The sequence below is a fragment of the Equus quagga genome, chromosome 4 (assembly GCF_021613505.1).
Source record: "Equus quagga isolate Etosha38 chromosome 4, UCLA_HA_Equagga_1.0, whole genome shotgun sequence".
NCBI lineage: Eukaryota > Metazoa > Chordata > Mammalia > Perissodactyla > Equidae > Equus > Equus quagga.
In genome coordinates this window covers 102156988-102174705 of record NC_060270.1, presented here as the reverse complement: position 1 = coordinate 102174705, position 17718 = coordinate 102156988, and the positions used below count along the sequence as shown (strand labels likewise).

At 36.1% G+C, this 17718-nt stretch overlaps 1 protein-coding gene across 1 annotated transcript in view; it reads right to left on the bottom strand.

Moving 5' to 3' along the window:
* The window catches only part of PSMD14 (proteasome 26S subunit, non-ATPase 14), a 93554-nt gene extending 76517 nt beyond the window's left edge, over positions 1-17037 (bottom strand). Inside the window, exons 1-3 of the mRNA XM_046658977.1 lie at positions 16896-17037; positions 10304-10431; positions 7962-8013 (exon numbers count right to left, since the gene is read on the bottom strand). Coding sequence (XP_046514933.1) covers positions 7962-8009 — 48 coding nt within the window. The 5' untranslated portion in view covers positions 8010-8013; positions 10304-10431; positions 16896-17037. The remainder of the gene's footprint in view (positions 1-7961; positions 8014-10303; positions 10432-16895) is intronic.
* Between the last annotated feature and the right edge of the window lie 681 nt (positions 17038-17718).

Here is a 17718-nt window from a genome sequence, read left to right as displayed (position 1 = left end):
AGTACTAAAGAAAAATGTTATTTAATGTTATTCATTGACTTGTTCTTTTGCTTTAGTTTTTTTTCTTTATTGAAAAAAGAGAACATTAGGGGCCAGCCCACTGGTGCAGTGCTTAAGTTCGCACATTCCACTTTGGTGGATCGGGTTTGCCAGTTCGCATCCCAGGTGCACACCTACGCACTGCTTGTCAAGCCATGCTGTGGCAGGTGTCCCACATAAAACAGAGAAAGATGGGCACGATGTTAGCTCAGGGCCAGTCTTCGTCAGCAAAAAGAAGAGGCTTGGTGGCAGATGTTAGCTCAGGGTTAATCTTCCTCAAAAAAAAAAGAGAGAACATTATATATGAAGTGGAAGTTCCTTTTGCCTCCCTCCCTTCTCTGAATTTGGTGTGGATTATCTAACTCTGTGATGTACAATATGGTAGTCACTAGCTACATGTGACTATTTAAATTTAAATAAAATTAAAAATTTAGTTCTTCTGTCACACTAGGCGTAGCTCATGGATTCAAATAACTACACGAGGCTATTAAGTTTAAATTAATTAAAATTAAATAAAATTTAAAATTCAGCTCTTCAGTTGCTCCAGTAACATTTCAAAGTCTTCATTAGTAACCACATGTGGCTACTGGCTATGGTATTAGACAGTGCAGATACAGAATATTTCCATCCTTGCCTAAAGTTCTGTTGGACAGTGCTGCTGTAGAACTTGTAATACTTTTACTCAAAAGTTATACAGCCTTAAGAAAAAGCATTTTGTTTTTTAAATTAATGTTAATGCTTTCATATTGTATATACCTCTCTACAACTAGAATTTTTCTCTTAATATGTTTATAACATCATAATGCATATTGATATATAGAATCTAGTTCATTTTAACTGCTGCATAATATTCCATCATAACACATTTTGCCACAGATAGACATTTAAGTATTTTGCAGTTTCTCAATAATACAATGTCATAATGAATACCCTTAAACATTATCTCCTGATACACATGTGTAAGAGTTTCTCTGAAGTGAATAAACAGAATTTCTGAGTCACAGAAGTTACAGCATTTTCAACTTTACTAGATACTGTCAAACTGCTTTCCAAAGTGACTTTAACCATTTATACTCCATAGACAGCATGTTCATTCAACAGACATTTATAGTCTTCTAGTTGCCAGGCAGTGTTCTAAGCACTGAGATACAATCTTCAACCAGCTCCCACATCCACACCTGCCTTAAGAAAAAACCTTCTATGAGAATTTCTGCTTCCCAAAATCTTTATTAACACTTAATATAACAGTTTATTAAAAAAAACAACTAACATTTGTTTTAATTTACATTTCCCTGATATACAGTGAGGTTGAGTCTTTTCATATGCTTATTGGCAATTCTCGTTCTACAAATTACCATTTCATGTTCTTTTCTCTATGAGCTTTTTTTTTGTCTTCCTGATTTATAGTTCTGCCAAAAGTGTTGCAGATGAATGTTGCAAATATCTTCCCTCCCTTTACTGTTTGTCTTTTAAGTTTGTTTCTAATGTCTCCGTTTGGACAAGAGTTAGTAATGCATTGAGGTAGGAGAATTACCAATCTTTTCATTTGAGTAATGCTTTTCTATTTTGAGGTCATAAAGACAAAGTTTTCTTCCAAAAACATATTTTTTGGGGCTATCTATTGTGTGTCTAACATGTTCACATGTTAGTTTATGTAATCCTTATAAGAATCATCTAAAGTAAATATTATTAATCTCATTTTAAAGACAAGGTAATCGAATTTTTTATTGTGGTAAAATATACATAAGAAAATTTTCCATTTTTAACCATTTTTAAGTGTACAGTTCTGTGGCATTAATTACATTCACAGTCATGCAACCATCACCACTATCCATCTCCAGATCTTTTTCACCTTCCAAAACTGAAACTCTGTACCCATTAAACACTCAGTCCCCACTCCACTATACCACCCCAACCCCTGGCAACCACCATTTTTTTCCCTCTTTTTGTCTCTATGAATCTGACTACTCTAGTACCTCATGTAAGTGGAATCATACAATATTTGACCCTTTGTGACTGGCTTATTCCTCTTAGCATGATGTATTCAAGGTTTATCCATGTTGTACCATGTGTCAGAATTTCCTTCCTTTTTAAGGCTGAATAATATTCCATGGTATGTATATACGACGTATTGTTTATCCATTCATCCATCCATAGACACAAGTTGCTTCCACCTTTTGGCTATTGTGAATAATATCTATTCAAGTCCCTGCTTTCAATTCTTTGAGGTTTATAGCCAAATGGAATTGCTGGATCATATGGTAATTCCATGTTTAATTTTTTGAGGACCCCCCAAACTATTTTCCACAGAGGTCACACAATTTTACATTCCTACCCAGTAATGCACAAGGGTTCCAATTTCTTGACATCCTCACCAACAGTTGTTATTTTCCAGTTTTTCTGGATAACAGCCATCCTAATGGGTGTGTCTTCCAAAATTATAGTTTGATTTTCACAGTTAGGTCTTCAATCCATATGGTGTACATTTTTGTATATAGAATAAGGTAGGAATCTAATATTAGTTTTCTCCCCATGCAGAAAGCCACTTTCTTCAGCAGCATTTAATAGCAGGCTTCTCGTCCCACACTAATTTTTAACACCCTCTCTATCACAAATCAAGCTCCCAGACATGCATGAGTCTATTTCTGGGCTTTCTATTCGATTAAACTGATCTACCTGACTATCTCTATACCAATACAACACTAATTGAGTCACAGGGCATTAAAATATATTTTGATATTTGGTAGAACAAGTTCCTTTTTCCTTTCTAATAACTTTTTGGCTATTTCTGGATTGTTTTCTCCTATATGAATCTTAGAATCAGTTCCTAATCTCATGAAAATTCTAGTTCGTATTTTTATTGGAATTGCATTGAATTTATGATTAATCAGAGAACAGGCATGTGATATTAAGATCCCTCATGTATGAAAACAGTATTATTTCTTCATTTATTCCAATCATTTTTCCCAGTGCTATAAATTAATCCTTTCTATAAAATATTAGACCAAAAACCTAAAAGACAAATAATTGAAAGAACATTTCTACTCCAAGACCCATAATAGGAAACTAGAAAAATGGTTATTATTTATATATACAAAATCCATATACTGTGTGGATTTGAGAGGTATAACAAATAAAATAGATCATATCCAATTCATGAAGTTACTCTTTAAAATTTAGCCACCTGAAATAATCCTTCAAAATGCAGCTTACATCTCACCACTTTCAGAAAGCCTTCTCTGATCACTCACCTACACTATTTTCCCTTATTTTTGAATCTGGAAATTACTGAGCTCTGTATCAGAGAGACACAAAATGATTACTTATAAGTAACATAGGCCTGCATATGTCTATACCATGTTTCTTAAAACAAAAACTGGAGACAAAAGAAATTAGGGCATTTCACACAAAAATCATAAGATTTATGACTCGCAGGTTATATGGCATTCTCTCTCAGGGACCCAGCTAAGAGAGGTTCCATCTCCATGCTTCCTTGATTACCAGGGCAGGCAAATCACACACTCACTTTTAGAGTTTCCATCTAAAAGTAACCTGCTCCTGGGGCCGGCCCGGTGGCACAGCAGTTAAGTGAGCACGTTCCACTTTGGCAGCCCGGGGTTCGCTGATTCGGATCCCGGGTGTGGGCATGGCACTGCTTGGCACGCCATGCTGTGGTAGGCATCCCACATATAAAGTGGAGGAGGATGGGCACGGATGTTAGCTCAGAGCCAGTCTTCCTCAGAAAAAACAGGAGGATTGGCAGCAGTTAGCTCAGGACTAATGTTCCTCAAAAAAAAAGAAAAGAAAAGAAAGGAAAAATAGATAAATAAATAAAAGTAACCTGCTCATTTCCAACTCACATTCCACTCACTGGTCAAAGCAAAATCATGGTTGGGGTAACTTCAAAAATGATGGAAAAGTATAATCCTACTATGTGCCTGGAAGGTTAAAAGTCAAAAATATTTTACATAATTGATGACTTTGCCTTCAATCTCTTCCCTTCTGCCTATTCTCCAAACTACCACTAGAATTAATTTTCAAAAACGCAGACTGAATTATTTTACAATTCTGCTACAAAAAACTTCATGAAACTACAACACCTATGGGAAAAAAAGTAAAAATCACTAAGAACGACATTTAACACCTTTCATAAACTACTCCAAATTCCTTTACCAGCTTCTTTTCCCATTATTTCTCCTCACATTGCCTATTCTCCAGCCTTTCTGGATATGTCTTGGCATATATTCCAAAATTTATCTCAAACATTGTTTCCTCAATTCTTTTTGTGGAAAAAATCAAACCCTACATCCACTATACTTACAAATCATATTATTTATAATGAGCACTAGTATTTTACTCATTCACCAACTCAAAGTAGTTAATATGTGCCAGGCACTTAATATATAATTGCTGTGTGTCTACAAGAATGTAAAGCCTCTAGCTTAAATAACAATGTTCTTGTTTACCTTGATATTCCCTATAGCATAACACTCATGACAGAAACTTAAAATATCGGCCTAATTGGGGCCAACCCAGCAGCATAGTGGTTAAGTGCATGTGCTCTGTTTCAGCAGCCCAGGGTTCACAGGTTTGAATCTGGGTGCAAACCTACAAACCACTCATCAAGCCATGCTGTGGTGACGTCCCACCACATACAAAAAAATAGAGGAAGACTGGCACAGATGTTAGCTCAGCAACAATCTTCCTCAAGCAAAAAGAGGAAGATTGGCAACAGATGTTAGCTGAGGTCCAATCTTCTTGACCAAAAGAAAACAAAATACTGGCCTAACAAATTCAAATAGAAGACAACAAATGCTACTGACATTTTACATAAGTTTCATTTACTTTTAAGCTTACTGTGTTTCTAAAGCTAAAATAGACTCAGAGAATTAAACCGTAACTTTCAGAGACTGAAGACTATGCTTTGGCTATGCCCATCTCTTGGGTTTTGTCTTCACTTCTTTTGGAAATAGTTTAGTTGCAAAGACCTAAATTAGTATAGTTATAAAGACAAGCAAGTAGCCAAATTACAGCAGTAAATGCTTTTAATACAATCATCTCACATCTTTTAGTAATTTCAAGTTCATAAGCACTTTAGCAAGGTAAATAAAAAAACACATTTGAAATGAGGCTATTAGTTTAAAATTTTTAACAGTTCTAATAAAACATGTTTATTTCTGTTTCAAACTACTGACAAGTTATATTACAGTAGGGGATTGTGGACAGATTTAATGATTTTAACCCACCACTGTTCAAGTATTAACATTTAAAAATGTAATATTAAAAAAAAACCTTCAAGTTTTTTTGTAGTATAGACACGATAGTGAAGAACTAGGAAAAAGTACCATGATAAGGCTAATAGAAGAGTGTTTTAAGAAGGACATTGTGAAGTTTAGTTAAAAGAGAACTAAAAGTAGGCCAAGAGACTTGGTGATTTGAACAATTCCAGTACAGTAATGGAGGAGGAGGCCAGAATATACTCTCCTGGGAATCTATGGAGGTAAGGAAATAAAATATGTGAGTATAAGCTATTATTTCAGGAATTCTAGAAATAAATGGAAGAAAAGGTTCAATGGCAAGATGTAGTGAAGGTTTGTTGTTTCTTGGATACAGGAGACAAACATCTTTGTAGGCAGAGAAAGGGGCGAGTGGGATGAGCAAGGTTTCAAGAGAGGATGGGATCAGAGAACAAGTAGAAGGATTAGCCATGGAAAAGAGAAAGGTCACCTCTACTCAGAGAAAGTTGAGTCATTAGAACGGATGGAGAACGCTGTTCTGCTCCTATTCTCTTATTTTAAATAAGGGCGATTTGCAAACTTACCAGCAAGTACATTGCCCCTATTTAGGAGGAAATTCTGCCTTTTCCATTAAATAGTAACATTTAAGTAACATTTCCCACCGATTTTTGGAGGAACAAAGCAACTTCTGTTTCCTTTTCTACTTTTACTGGCTGCTATGCATTATCTAATGGAAAGAGTAGCTATTATCAATCCAAAGATCTTAGACGACTTCTTAAAAATAAAGCAATACACCTAACGCTTTATTCCTGTTTATTAAAAAAAAAAAATACCTAACATTTCATGTTACAGAAAGAACATAAGTATTTATCAAATTAGTCTAGATCAAGAGTAAAATAAAAATTTTAGGAAAAAAATTAATCATTGAACATCTAGTATTTGATAAAAGAAATATCACAGAAATAACAATCCCACAAATTATTCCCTTAAGAGTTTATCATCTAGTCAGCAAGATGAAACACACATATAAAATGACAGATTCTCAAGCAACATACTTTTAAGTTCAAATAAGAATACAAACTGAGGGCACAAGGGCTGACTAAATTATCAGACTCTGAGGAGAGGTTATTGAACCAACATTTAGTGTCCCACTTATTGCAAAGGTTTGTAATAGTCATTGAGACATGATGTAGCTCAATTTGTGGTCAGTAAAATCATTATTTCATGTCCACCAATTTCCCAGCACAGATCTCCAAGATGGATATATAATTTATTGCATCTAATATTTAAGGAAAGTTTATTGGTATTTAAATTTGATCCAACTTCCCTTAAGAATTCTACTAAGGCAACATCTTCACCTATAATTTGCAGGTATCTGTAGTACCTATATACCACCTCAGCTCACTTCTGATACTTTCATATGCCTCAATATTGTTATTGCTAATTTTAGAATCAGTTAGGGAAATTCTATAATGTTCACAAAAGCATGGAAGCAGCTTTGGAAGGGTCAAATTCAGAGAGGCTTAGGCCTCTTAAGAGAATGGATTACAAAGATTTTACAAAAATGAAGAAATAGGCTGACAATAAAGGAACATAAGAAATACTCAAAACCAACAAAAGTAAACGAAAAGTAACTTAAGTCTATGCAAGAATGCAACATAGAATCATAAAATGATTTCAACTTTCCAAAAGCAAAAGGTTTATTAGTCATAAACTATGATAGACCTAATCAAAGAATTCTTGTAAAAATGACTCCAAAACACTGAAAACTTCATGAAATCTCAAACAAAACTGTTTCTCATACAACATATAGACTGCTTTGAACGAAGGACAAAGCAATTGATAGTGATATGGAAATAAGGGAAAACTGGTAACTAAAAGGGTTCTAAAAGTGGTTATAAAAATATTCCACAAATTTGGTCACAAAACAATACATTACATAAAAGTCTAAAGAAAAGAATAGCACATAGTCATCTCTTTTGTAAACGGAGGACTGGAAAAATAATCAATGTAGAACTCAAAAGAGGCAGAAATTTCTTCTTTAGCTAAAAGCAGATAGAATATCCTGAGAGAAATCTAGAAATCTATCTAGAAATCTATCCATTTGCCTTTGGAACAAGAGAATTGATAATATTAAAACAACCGAAAGTTCACTTAATTTTAATAAGAATGTAAAAGAAACTATATATACCAAATTTAAAGAAAAAAGGAAGACATTACTTACTTATTAATTCATCCATGTATCATAATTACCAGAAGTAATTTATCAGTGTTAAGACTATACATACAAATATTCTATGGGTCAGTTTTCTGGATCTTGCCAAGAGTACGCCATGTTTACTTTTCATGTGTTACTTCTAAAGTCTACATTGTAAACCCAGAAATAAGCTATTTTGAATCCTTTTTTTTTCACTAAAAGCCAAGTTTGATAATCTCGCATAACCCAAAATTTTAAATCAAAGCAAATAGAGAAAATTCTTATTCCTAGGAGAAAATTAAATTAATAGAAAATGCTCTCCACATGATATTTCGTGTTGCAATACAGCAACCAGCAATAAGGTGAGCTTCTTACCATAAGATTATGTGTGAGGCAATTTTCTTGGGAGTGATTTCTTTTCTCTTTGGATAAGTAGAGAAAGGCTTGTAGTTTACACACAAAGAAATATTGAGAATCTATATACTAACCTGGCCCAGTCCAGGCATACCTCCTCCAAGTCTAAGAAGTCTGTCCATATTTCTAGAAAACAGAAACAAAGGAAAACGTTCCTAAGCACAAAAGTGTTTACTCAATTGCTATCTATATAATTCACCTTCAGTCACTCAGTATGTCAAAAATATTGGTGGTAATTACAACACAACATCAGACTTCCTGTTAATTAACACCACATATTAATTCAAGAAGCTGTCTTCCATGCTAATTAACAGACCTTATTTTACTGCTTTGGTTTTGGGTTATCCCCAGTTTTAAAGACAAGCAATCTTAGCATACTTTCAAAACTTTGCTATCATTAAGTTAATTATATTTTCTTATTGTTATCTAATAAAGTACCTGAATGAGGAAAAAGTGCCTGAAATGCTTATCATATGTATGATTGAATTTCCTTCAATTTGTCCAGAGTGTACAAATAAAAAACCTCACTTTTAAATTAAATTTTAACATCCTCATTAGTAAGTTCTGTGCTAATTAACTTACAGCTTGTCAGTTATCATCAAAACTACATGTGAAAGACATTGTGAGCAGATTATGGATCTCTGAATTAGCATCAAAGGCTTTTTAAAAGTGAACTCATTATACTAAAAGAAATATTATAAAGTAAACATTAAATGCATTAAGATAGTGTTCTAGAACCCATACAGATATTTTGTTTTATTTCAGATGTTGTGGAGACACACACCTTTTTCATCAAGCAAATTTTAGAGTTAATCAATACAAAGAGGATTAACTTTGAAATATCAATCTGATTTGTTTTTTACGTCTGTAATAACTACAGAAGACACTCTTATAAGCTTGAAAAACAGAAGAAATCAAAGAAAAGAAATAGCAAGGGCACTAATATGGCCTCAAATACACAAAAATGAGTAATCAAATTACAAAAAATTAGTATCAGCACAACTAAATACTTTAAACATGTCAAAGAAGCATATTTTTCAACTTGAAAATTGCTAATGCCTTAAAATTCCTCTCCTTCCTAAGTGCATGCTTTAGAAAATGGTATTAGTCCAAATTATATTCTAAATTAAATGCTAATATATTAGTTCAGTTATTTGTCCTTGTTGTCTTACTAGTTAGAACTATTACACAAACTAAAACTCAATATTGTACTCATGTCACTACATTACTATCTAATCATGTTTGTTGAATCCTTCTAACAATTTAACCCTGTGAACATTTAACAACATTAATATTGCAAACTTTGTTCAAGTCCACATATAGAAAAGTACACAAACGATACAGCCATGGAATCTTCACAAAGTGAACACACCCCCATAATCACCACCTAGATAAAGAAACAGAACCTTATCAGCACCCAAGAACACCTTTCAGGCCCCGTTCCTGGTCTCTGCTACCCTGCAAAGGTAGAATTCCAACTTCCAACAGCAGAGATTAGTTCTGCTGGATTTGAATTTTATATAAACAAAACCATATACTTTTTGCGTCTGCCTTGTTTCACTGAACAAGTTTGTGAGATTCACAATGCATAAACTCATTTTAAAAAATGAAAAGGCACATAAGAAAACTTGATGGTTCAGACAAAATTTCCGCTTTACAACCTTAACTCATCCTCCTAACAGCAACATTTACAAATAAAATCTCCATCAAATTCTCATTAAAATTCCTTAATTCAAATATGCCATTCAATACATAGCACTTTTTACAGGCTGTAGACAGAGGAGAAAAAAAATTGTATATTTTAAAATATTAAACACATTTCTCTAGAATACATTACTGAAGGAAAAAAATTTTCTCTTGGATCATTTCAAGCTCACAAACTTAAAAGAACAAACGGAAAAAAATCAAACAACATACAGTATACTTTAGACATTATATATATTCAAGGCCAAAGTCGATTCCCAGCTGTGTTCAGTTTATCTATTCCCCCCGTGTTGTTTCTGATGACTTTACACAGACTCCAGATGCTGTGAATATACACGAGCAATGTGGGGAGCAGAGGGAAAGAAAATCTGGCAGGTCAAATTTGTGTTTTTAGCAAAATCAGATGTCTCAGCAAACAGGAAAAAATATTTAACAAACTAAAACATTTAAGATAATCGGGTTTAATAAAAATAGTAACATTTGGAATGGAAGTATATTAATAAATGTTCTAAATCACACTTTTTTTTAAAGTTTATAGAAAGCAAACAAGAACAAAAATGTTAGTTATCTAAATGACCTTCATGAGTCCTTACATCTGGTTATCTATCACACATTTATAATTTGATGTCTGTTAAAAATGATACATTTTCAAATATCTTTATAACATATCCTGAAAGAATACGCAGAAGTAAAAGACATTCTTAATTCTCACCTGGTCAGTAACTACAACTCTTGTGGTGGTAAGCTTCAATTTGTTGAATTTGACAAATTTCTTCTGAAGGTAAGCTCTTGCTAATACTGGCAGGTATAATTTTTTGAAGTATTTTTTTTCTCTCTCTCCTAAAAAAATAAATAAATAAAATAAGATATAATTAATTTGAGAACTAAGGAGAAAAATATGCCAAGAGCTTTGAAAGATGCAAAATTCCTACAAGCAAACTAGAAATCAAAATGGAATGAAATACCATCCCAGGGAGCAATCCAGCATAGTGATTAACCCTGTATCCAAATTTTGTTTGTAAGTTTCTTTTTTGAGCAGTCCTAATTATAAGTAAGGACTGACAGTTCATGACTTTTAATCTTTCTAGGGTATTTCAAAGAACAAAGAGAAAATTTACTCATTTTTTAACAGAATATTGTGCATTTACCACATAAGTCCAATGTACATTATTACTAATCTACGAAATATTATGGAATCTTAGTGATGTCATTTTTCCTCTATCTTGAAAGTCTGTCATTTCATTATTCTAGGAATTATTTCATCATTTCTTAATCAATTATTCCCAACTATGCCAAAAAAGACTAAAAAAACAAGAAAATGAAGAATGATAAGAATAGTCCAAAATGATGCAATAGTGAAATACATTACAGCTATTGCATCATCCTTCAGTTTTTATTGTGCTGCCCAAAGCATTGCTTCATCTTTCAAAAAGATATAAAAAACTAGAGACATCATCTTTGTAGTCTTCCTAATAGCTTTCATTGAACATGGTTGAGAATTCAGATTTTTTCATATTCTACCCATAATGGCAAAGAGAGAACTGAGAGAAAAAAAGTTTCACAATTACTAGACAATCATAAGGTGAATGTAAAGAACCAAGTAACAGCACTCATCTCTAATAATGACAATAAAATTGATGATATAAGCGAGAGTTTCTTCAGCACTACTGATGTTCAGAATCAAACAACTTTTTTTTTGTTTTGAGGAAGGTTAGCCCTGAGCTAACATCTGCTGCCAACCCTCCTCTTTTTGCTGAGGAAGACTGGCCCTGAGCTAACATCCGTGCCCATCTTCCTCTACTTTATATGTGGGCCGCCTGCCACAGCATGGCTTGCCAAGCAGTGCCATGTCCACACCTGGGATCCGAACCGGCAAACCCTGGGCTGCCAAAGTGGAACGTGCGAACTTAACTGCTGCGCCACCAGGCCGGCCCAAACAATTTTTTGTTGTAGGAAGGTGTCCTGTGCATTACAGGATGTTTAGCAGCATACCTCTACCCACGAGATGCCAGCAGTACCAAACCAGCTGTGATGATCAACAATGTCTCCAGACACTGCCAAATGTCTCCTGGAAGGGCAAAATCTCTCCTAGTTGAGAACCACCAATATAAACAAAAACTCAGACTATGCATATTCAGGTGACAAAATCCTAGACTAATTTTCTTGAACTTAAGAATCAATGACAGCTCGAAGCAGTTTGGAAGCTCTTCAAAAAGTTCAACATCGAATTACCATATGACCCAGCAATTCCACTCCTAGGTATATATGCTTTTTTTGTGTGTGAGGAAGATTACCCCTGAGCTAACTGCTGCCAATCCTCCTCTTTTTGCCGAGGAAGACTGGCCCTGAGCTAACATCCGTGCCCATCATCCTCTACTTTATACATGGGATGCCTACCACAGCTTGGCTTGCCAAGCGGTGCCATGTCCGCATCCAGGATCCAAACCAGCAAACCCCAGGCCACCGAAGCGGAACATGTGCACTTAACAGCTGCGCCACCGGGCCAGCCCCAGGTATACATCCAAAAGAACTGAAAACAGATATTCAAAACAAGCACGTGTGCACGCATTTTTATAACATCACTATTCATAATAGCCAAATGATGGAAACAGCCCAAATATCCATCAAGGGATGAAAGGATAAACAAACTCTAGTATATACACACAATGGAATGTATGGTATATTATTCAGCTATAAAAAGGAATGAAGTACTGATACGTTACAACATGGATAAACCTCAAAACATTATACTATGTGAAAGAAGCTACGCACAAAAGGTCGCATAGTGTATGATTCCATTTATATGAAATATCAAAAATATATAAATCCATAGAGACAGAATGCAGACTGGTGACTGCCACGGGCTGGGGAGGGGGAACAAAAGAGAGAAACTGCCTAATGGATAAGAGATTTTACTCTAGAATGATGGAAATGTTTTGGAACTAGATAGAGGTGGTAGTTGCACAACACCATGAATGTGCTAAATGACACTAAACTGTTCAATTTAAAATGATTAATTTTATATTATGTGAATTTCACCTCAAAAAATTATTTTGTAAAAGGATCAATGAGTGGACAATATATTTCTGAGACCAAAGAGAAATACGACATTCTCACCCAGTTAGGCATTCAACAAGAAGTACTTTATCACACACTATTTTACAACAAGAACCTGTTTTGCTAAAGAGATGCGTGATTCATTCTCTTATCTTTTATGACGTTGATATAGTTCATATGTGGACAAATGCTGAAGTATATATACACAAAGGTGAGTAAAAGGAAACAGATAATGCAGAAATTTAAAAAAATCATTGAATTAACTCTAATCTAAAAATAGAAATGTTTTGCGAGCAAAGATGATGACCACCCTCTCTTCAGCAAAATTATGAGCTGTCAATATTTTCAAAAGTACTGGAATTGGGAAGATAAAAAAGTTCTGGAGATGGATGCTGGTGATGGCTGCACCACAATATGAATGTACTTAATGCCAATGAACTGTATACCTAATAATGGTTAAGTGGTAAATTTTATGATACATATATTTTAACACACATATAAAGTACTGTAAGTGTAAAAAGAAGTAGTAGAAGAAATCAGACGCTAGGGTCTATTAGAGACATATTTAAAATGTGGAGCTGATTTTTACAAGATGGTTATATTCCAGGTTCACGCCTGATGGATGATGAGCAGTTAATTACATTCAACGAGTTGTCCATTTCAGGTACATATACCTTCAAAACAAGGAAAATACAGAATAAAAATTTTATCTGTTACCTTTAAACTTTACTAACATTTCTAATATAGTTGTTTTTTACTATCCCTTTATTTTCACAACTGTAAATAATTTGTAAAATGACTTAAAGGTGTAAAAAATTCCAAAAGGTCTTGTGGACCCAGATGGCAATGGTGATGACTATTTTTCTCGGTATATGAGGGTAAAGAGCCACGACTCTACAGTCCAAGTGCCAGGATTCAAATCCTGGCTCTAACACTTATTAGTGTGTTGTTGGGTCAGTTACCTCTCTCAGCCTCAGTTTCCTCATCTGCAAAATGGAGATAATGATAGCATCCACCTCACAGAGTTGTTTAGAAGACTAAAGAAAACAACAGACACAAAAAACATTGAACACGATGCTTGGCATACAGTAAGTACACAATGAATGCTAGCTGCTGTCATCAGCACCACCATCCTATGAACACAGCTACAGTTCATCCAACATAGATCCTTCTTCCCACATAGTTTGCCACTTAATGAAGTTTCAAAACACCAGGCATATTTCACAGTACTAAATGAATCACACTGGAGAGGAGTGACTTGCATTTTGCAGAATTTAGCAAAGAGGTTCATAAAATCAAAGTGTTACACTGTAAGATAAAAGAGAATACTTCCAATTCTTAGAAATAAAAGCAATACAAAAGGTCTATGGATCTAAATTAAGTTCTTACACCCACCAAAAAGCAGAGGACTCAAGAGCTCATTCATGATATGACTAACTTTACTTAAAACATTATCAGATAATATGAATAAACTGTTTAACTATACCTAATACATCACACATACAGTATTGTTTAGACTCCTAATTGGTAAAAACAGTACAAAATAAGTATCAGTACTTTCAAAGGCTTGATGATTTTCCACTTTTTCATCTCCCAACTGAGTTAATATCTGATTAGAACCCGACAGCTGGATCATGTTCATGTGGGAATTAAATCAGTTCTCAAGCATTTATAGGAAATGTATGGTACTATCAACAACCCTAAAAAATAGATTCTTCAAAATTATCTTAACCTGGATTTGGAATGTGACTTCCCTCCCCTACTTTTCAACATTTTCACAAGGGACATTGGTATCCCAATAATTCATAAAATTCAAACAAAATTATGAAGCCTTTAGCTGTTTGTGTTTATCATTCTTTTTTTTAATTTTCATTTTTTACTCCCCAACCCACGCTGCAGCTAAATACTATTACTTCTCAGACTGATGCTAAATCTTTTTTAAACTACTCCATAATTGTGATCTCGCTGTATTCTAATTCCTCCACTCTCGGATTTGTGGAAAGTAATTAGGAACTTCTTTCTCTCACTTTCTTAAGGGCTTTCTTCAGTGCAAGAAATATAAAGAGTCAACATTAAACACTTAATTATATAAATAGGATTTTGAAAGCAAGATGTTCCCCAGTTTAGAACCGTGAGGATGGAATTATCCTAAATACCTTGTGGTGTTTCCTAATTACAACGTTCAAGTAAAATATTTATTAAATACTACCTTGTGTATAAGGTGACACAGAAATAGAGCCACGAAGGAATTTAGTGGCTTGCACTGAAAGAATTTACCATCTACCTGGGGAGGTATGCTATAAACCCATGAAAAGGACATGAAGTGAAAGGACAGCGGTGTAGAGCCGGAAAGGCTCTGGAGCCATCAGATCTAGATTTGAATCCTGGCCTTACCACCCACCCACCTACTCATTTCATGATCTGGAACAAGTTACCTTCTTCTAGACTCCAGACCTCATCTATAAAATGGGGATGACACCTACCCTGCAAGTTTGTTGTAAGAATACATACAAAGCACCTAATGTAGTGCCTGGAACATCCACAGGCACTCAACAACTGTTGCTGCTGCTGCTGTTACTCTTAACTTAGAGCTGGAAGAGCTTACTTAATCTAATTCTCATTTTACAGACGGGGACACCAAAACATCACAAAGCAGAATATGAATGTCAAATGAGTGCCACAAACAGGGTGTACAACAAGTTCATGAGTAAGAAATCACATGAGTATTCAGGTAAGGCTTTCACAGGTGGACACTGAACTACAAAAGGAACATTGCCATAAAACTGAAAACAAATAAAAGCACAACTGCTTCTTGTTACTGACTTTCCAACATGGGTTCTGAATTTAGATAGTAAACACAAGGTTTACATGACAAGTATAAAAATAAAATGAACCCATGTCAGAGAGGTTAAAATCCAGTTTTTCAATTAGAACAGCAATGTATTATTCACCAAGCACCTTTGGGGCAAAAGAATCTCCCAAGTTCAACAAGTAAGGCTTCACTGAAAGATAACTTGAAAACTTTCTTCTGTTGGCCAGGTGTAATTTTATTCTGGGACAAATTCAAGACAATATTCAGGTTTTTCACTAACTATCACTTCACTAAACAACACATCTTAACTGTAATTAGTTCTGAGCCACTTAATTTCATCTAACACACAATTAGTCTATCTTAATTTCGTCAAATGTACAATAACCCATACAATTTGTTTAAAACATATACAACTTACACCTCAAAAGTTGGTAGCCTTAGATCTCCACTTAAATCTCCACTAAAATTGTACTCCGTTCTTTTTTGTTATTTCAACATTATCGGTGACTATCTTGTTGCTTTATTCATAAACATTAAGTCAGCAGCACTAAAAACATACTTTTGTGAGCAGTGAAAAAAATCACTTTCACCTTAAAACTTTATTTCTATGCTAAATTTTTAAAGCTTCTTCCCCGTCTTTCCCATGAAATCTTTATCAACTTCTGGTTAGCATTTTAATTTCAACAATTTTTCATTCAGTCACTACATTTACATTCAGAGTCTTTAGAACAGTTTACATTTTTCTTTTGACAGACACAAAGTTACGTCCCCAGGAAAATTAAGTTCCCAGAAGTAACACACAGGAGCCGATTTCTACTTTACTCAAAACAAGAAATGTAATCAATCCACCAACTACTACTCAATTAAGACAAATTAAAAGTACTGAGTTAAAAGGCACAGCAGGAATAACCACACTGTTTTGAAGATTTTCAAGGTTAAAAAACCAGGCTATCTCCGGGGTTTTTGTTTGCTTGTTCAAGGGAACTGAAAACCTAACACTAAGAGGAAAGGGGTCAAGGCTTATCGGAAGGGCAAGTGAGAAAGCAAACATGCATTCAAAGGGAAAGTTAATTTTTTTTCCCTCTTCTTCGTTTCCTCTGTCTGCTCTGAAGTTTTCCAACACAGGAGTAAGTCTCAACAGAGCACACACAGAGGCCACAAACAAGGACTCTCCCGTGCAGGCAGGAGAGGTCCCCAAGATGTGGAGAATTCAGCGGAGCAGGAACGCCTGGGGGAAGGAGACCACATCCACACCTAACTCGGCCAGAGACCCGGGCAGCCGGCGGGGAGGACGAAGGAGCCCGGGCTCCTCCCTCAGGGCCCGGGCCTCCAGCGGCAACTCGGCTGGGCAACGTGACTCAGGAAAGCACGGGGCTGGCAGCGGCCTAGCGCGGCTGCCTCCGCGGCCCGCCGGGGCCTGCCTTCCCGGTCTTACCTGAAGGCGGGCGAGGACGGGAGGCCGCGGTTTGGGCGCTTGTCTTCCAGCTGCGGTGACGCGGCGGCAGCGGCTCCGGCTCAGAGTCGACCGGGCTCTGGCTGTGCGAACCGGCGATGAATCAGCCCGATTCCATTCAAAAGAGTCGCCCGGGCCTCCGCCGCGAAGCACTTCCGGGTTCACGGCTCTACTTCGGCTTCCGTTCCCCGACGGCCAATTGGAGACGACTCGGGAGTCGGGCCGGCGTCCCAGGAGGAGCGCACGGGACCGACGGCGCGGGCCAGGCCGCTTCTCCGTCGCGGCTGGGAGGGCGGGGTGGAAGTTGGCGCACGGGCCGCTCCCGCGCCTCCCGCAGCCGCCTGTCTCTGCCCCCACCTTTCTCTTCCCACCTCCGGGCGCCCGGGCTGCAGCCCAGATCCGAGACGCCGGGCTGCCGGGCCCGGGAGGTGACTGGCTAGGAAGTGGAACTGCAGGCTAGCAGAGACCGGAACCCCTTTCGTTTTGGTGTTCGCCGCGGCCTTACTCAAAAACTAAAATGTTCACTTGAACTAAACTTAACGTGGCCAACTGAGAAGCAAAAGAGAAAAGGAAGGGTGTAAAGAGGGGGAACCTGTCAGACGCTCTTTTCCATAGGGCATCTACTTACCTTCTTGTCGTTACCGTTTTGCAAGGATTAGATTACAAGGAAAAATCAACGTTTACCAAATATTAAAATCCACTATTTTAAGCTCTATTGAATTTGTAGGGCTTAAGGAATCATTTACTCAATGTTTCCCCACGTAATTAGCATCAACAGCAACGTTTTACCCATTATCTGCTCTGC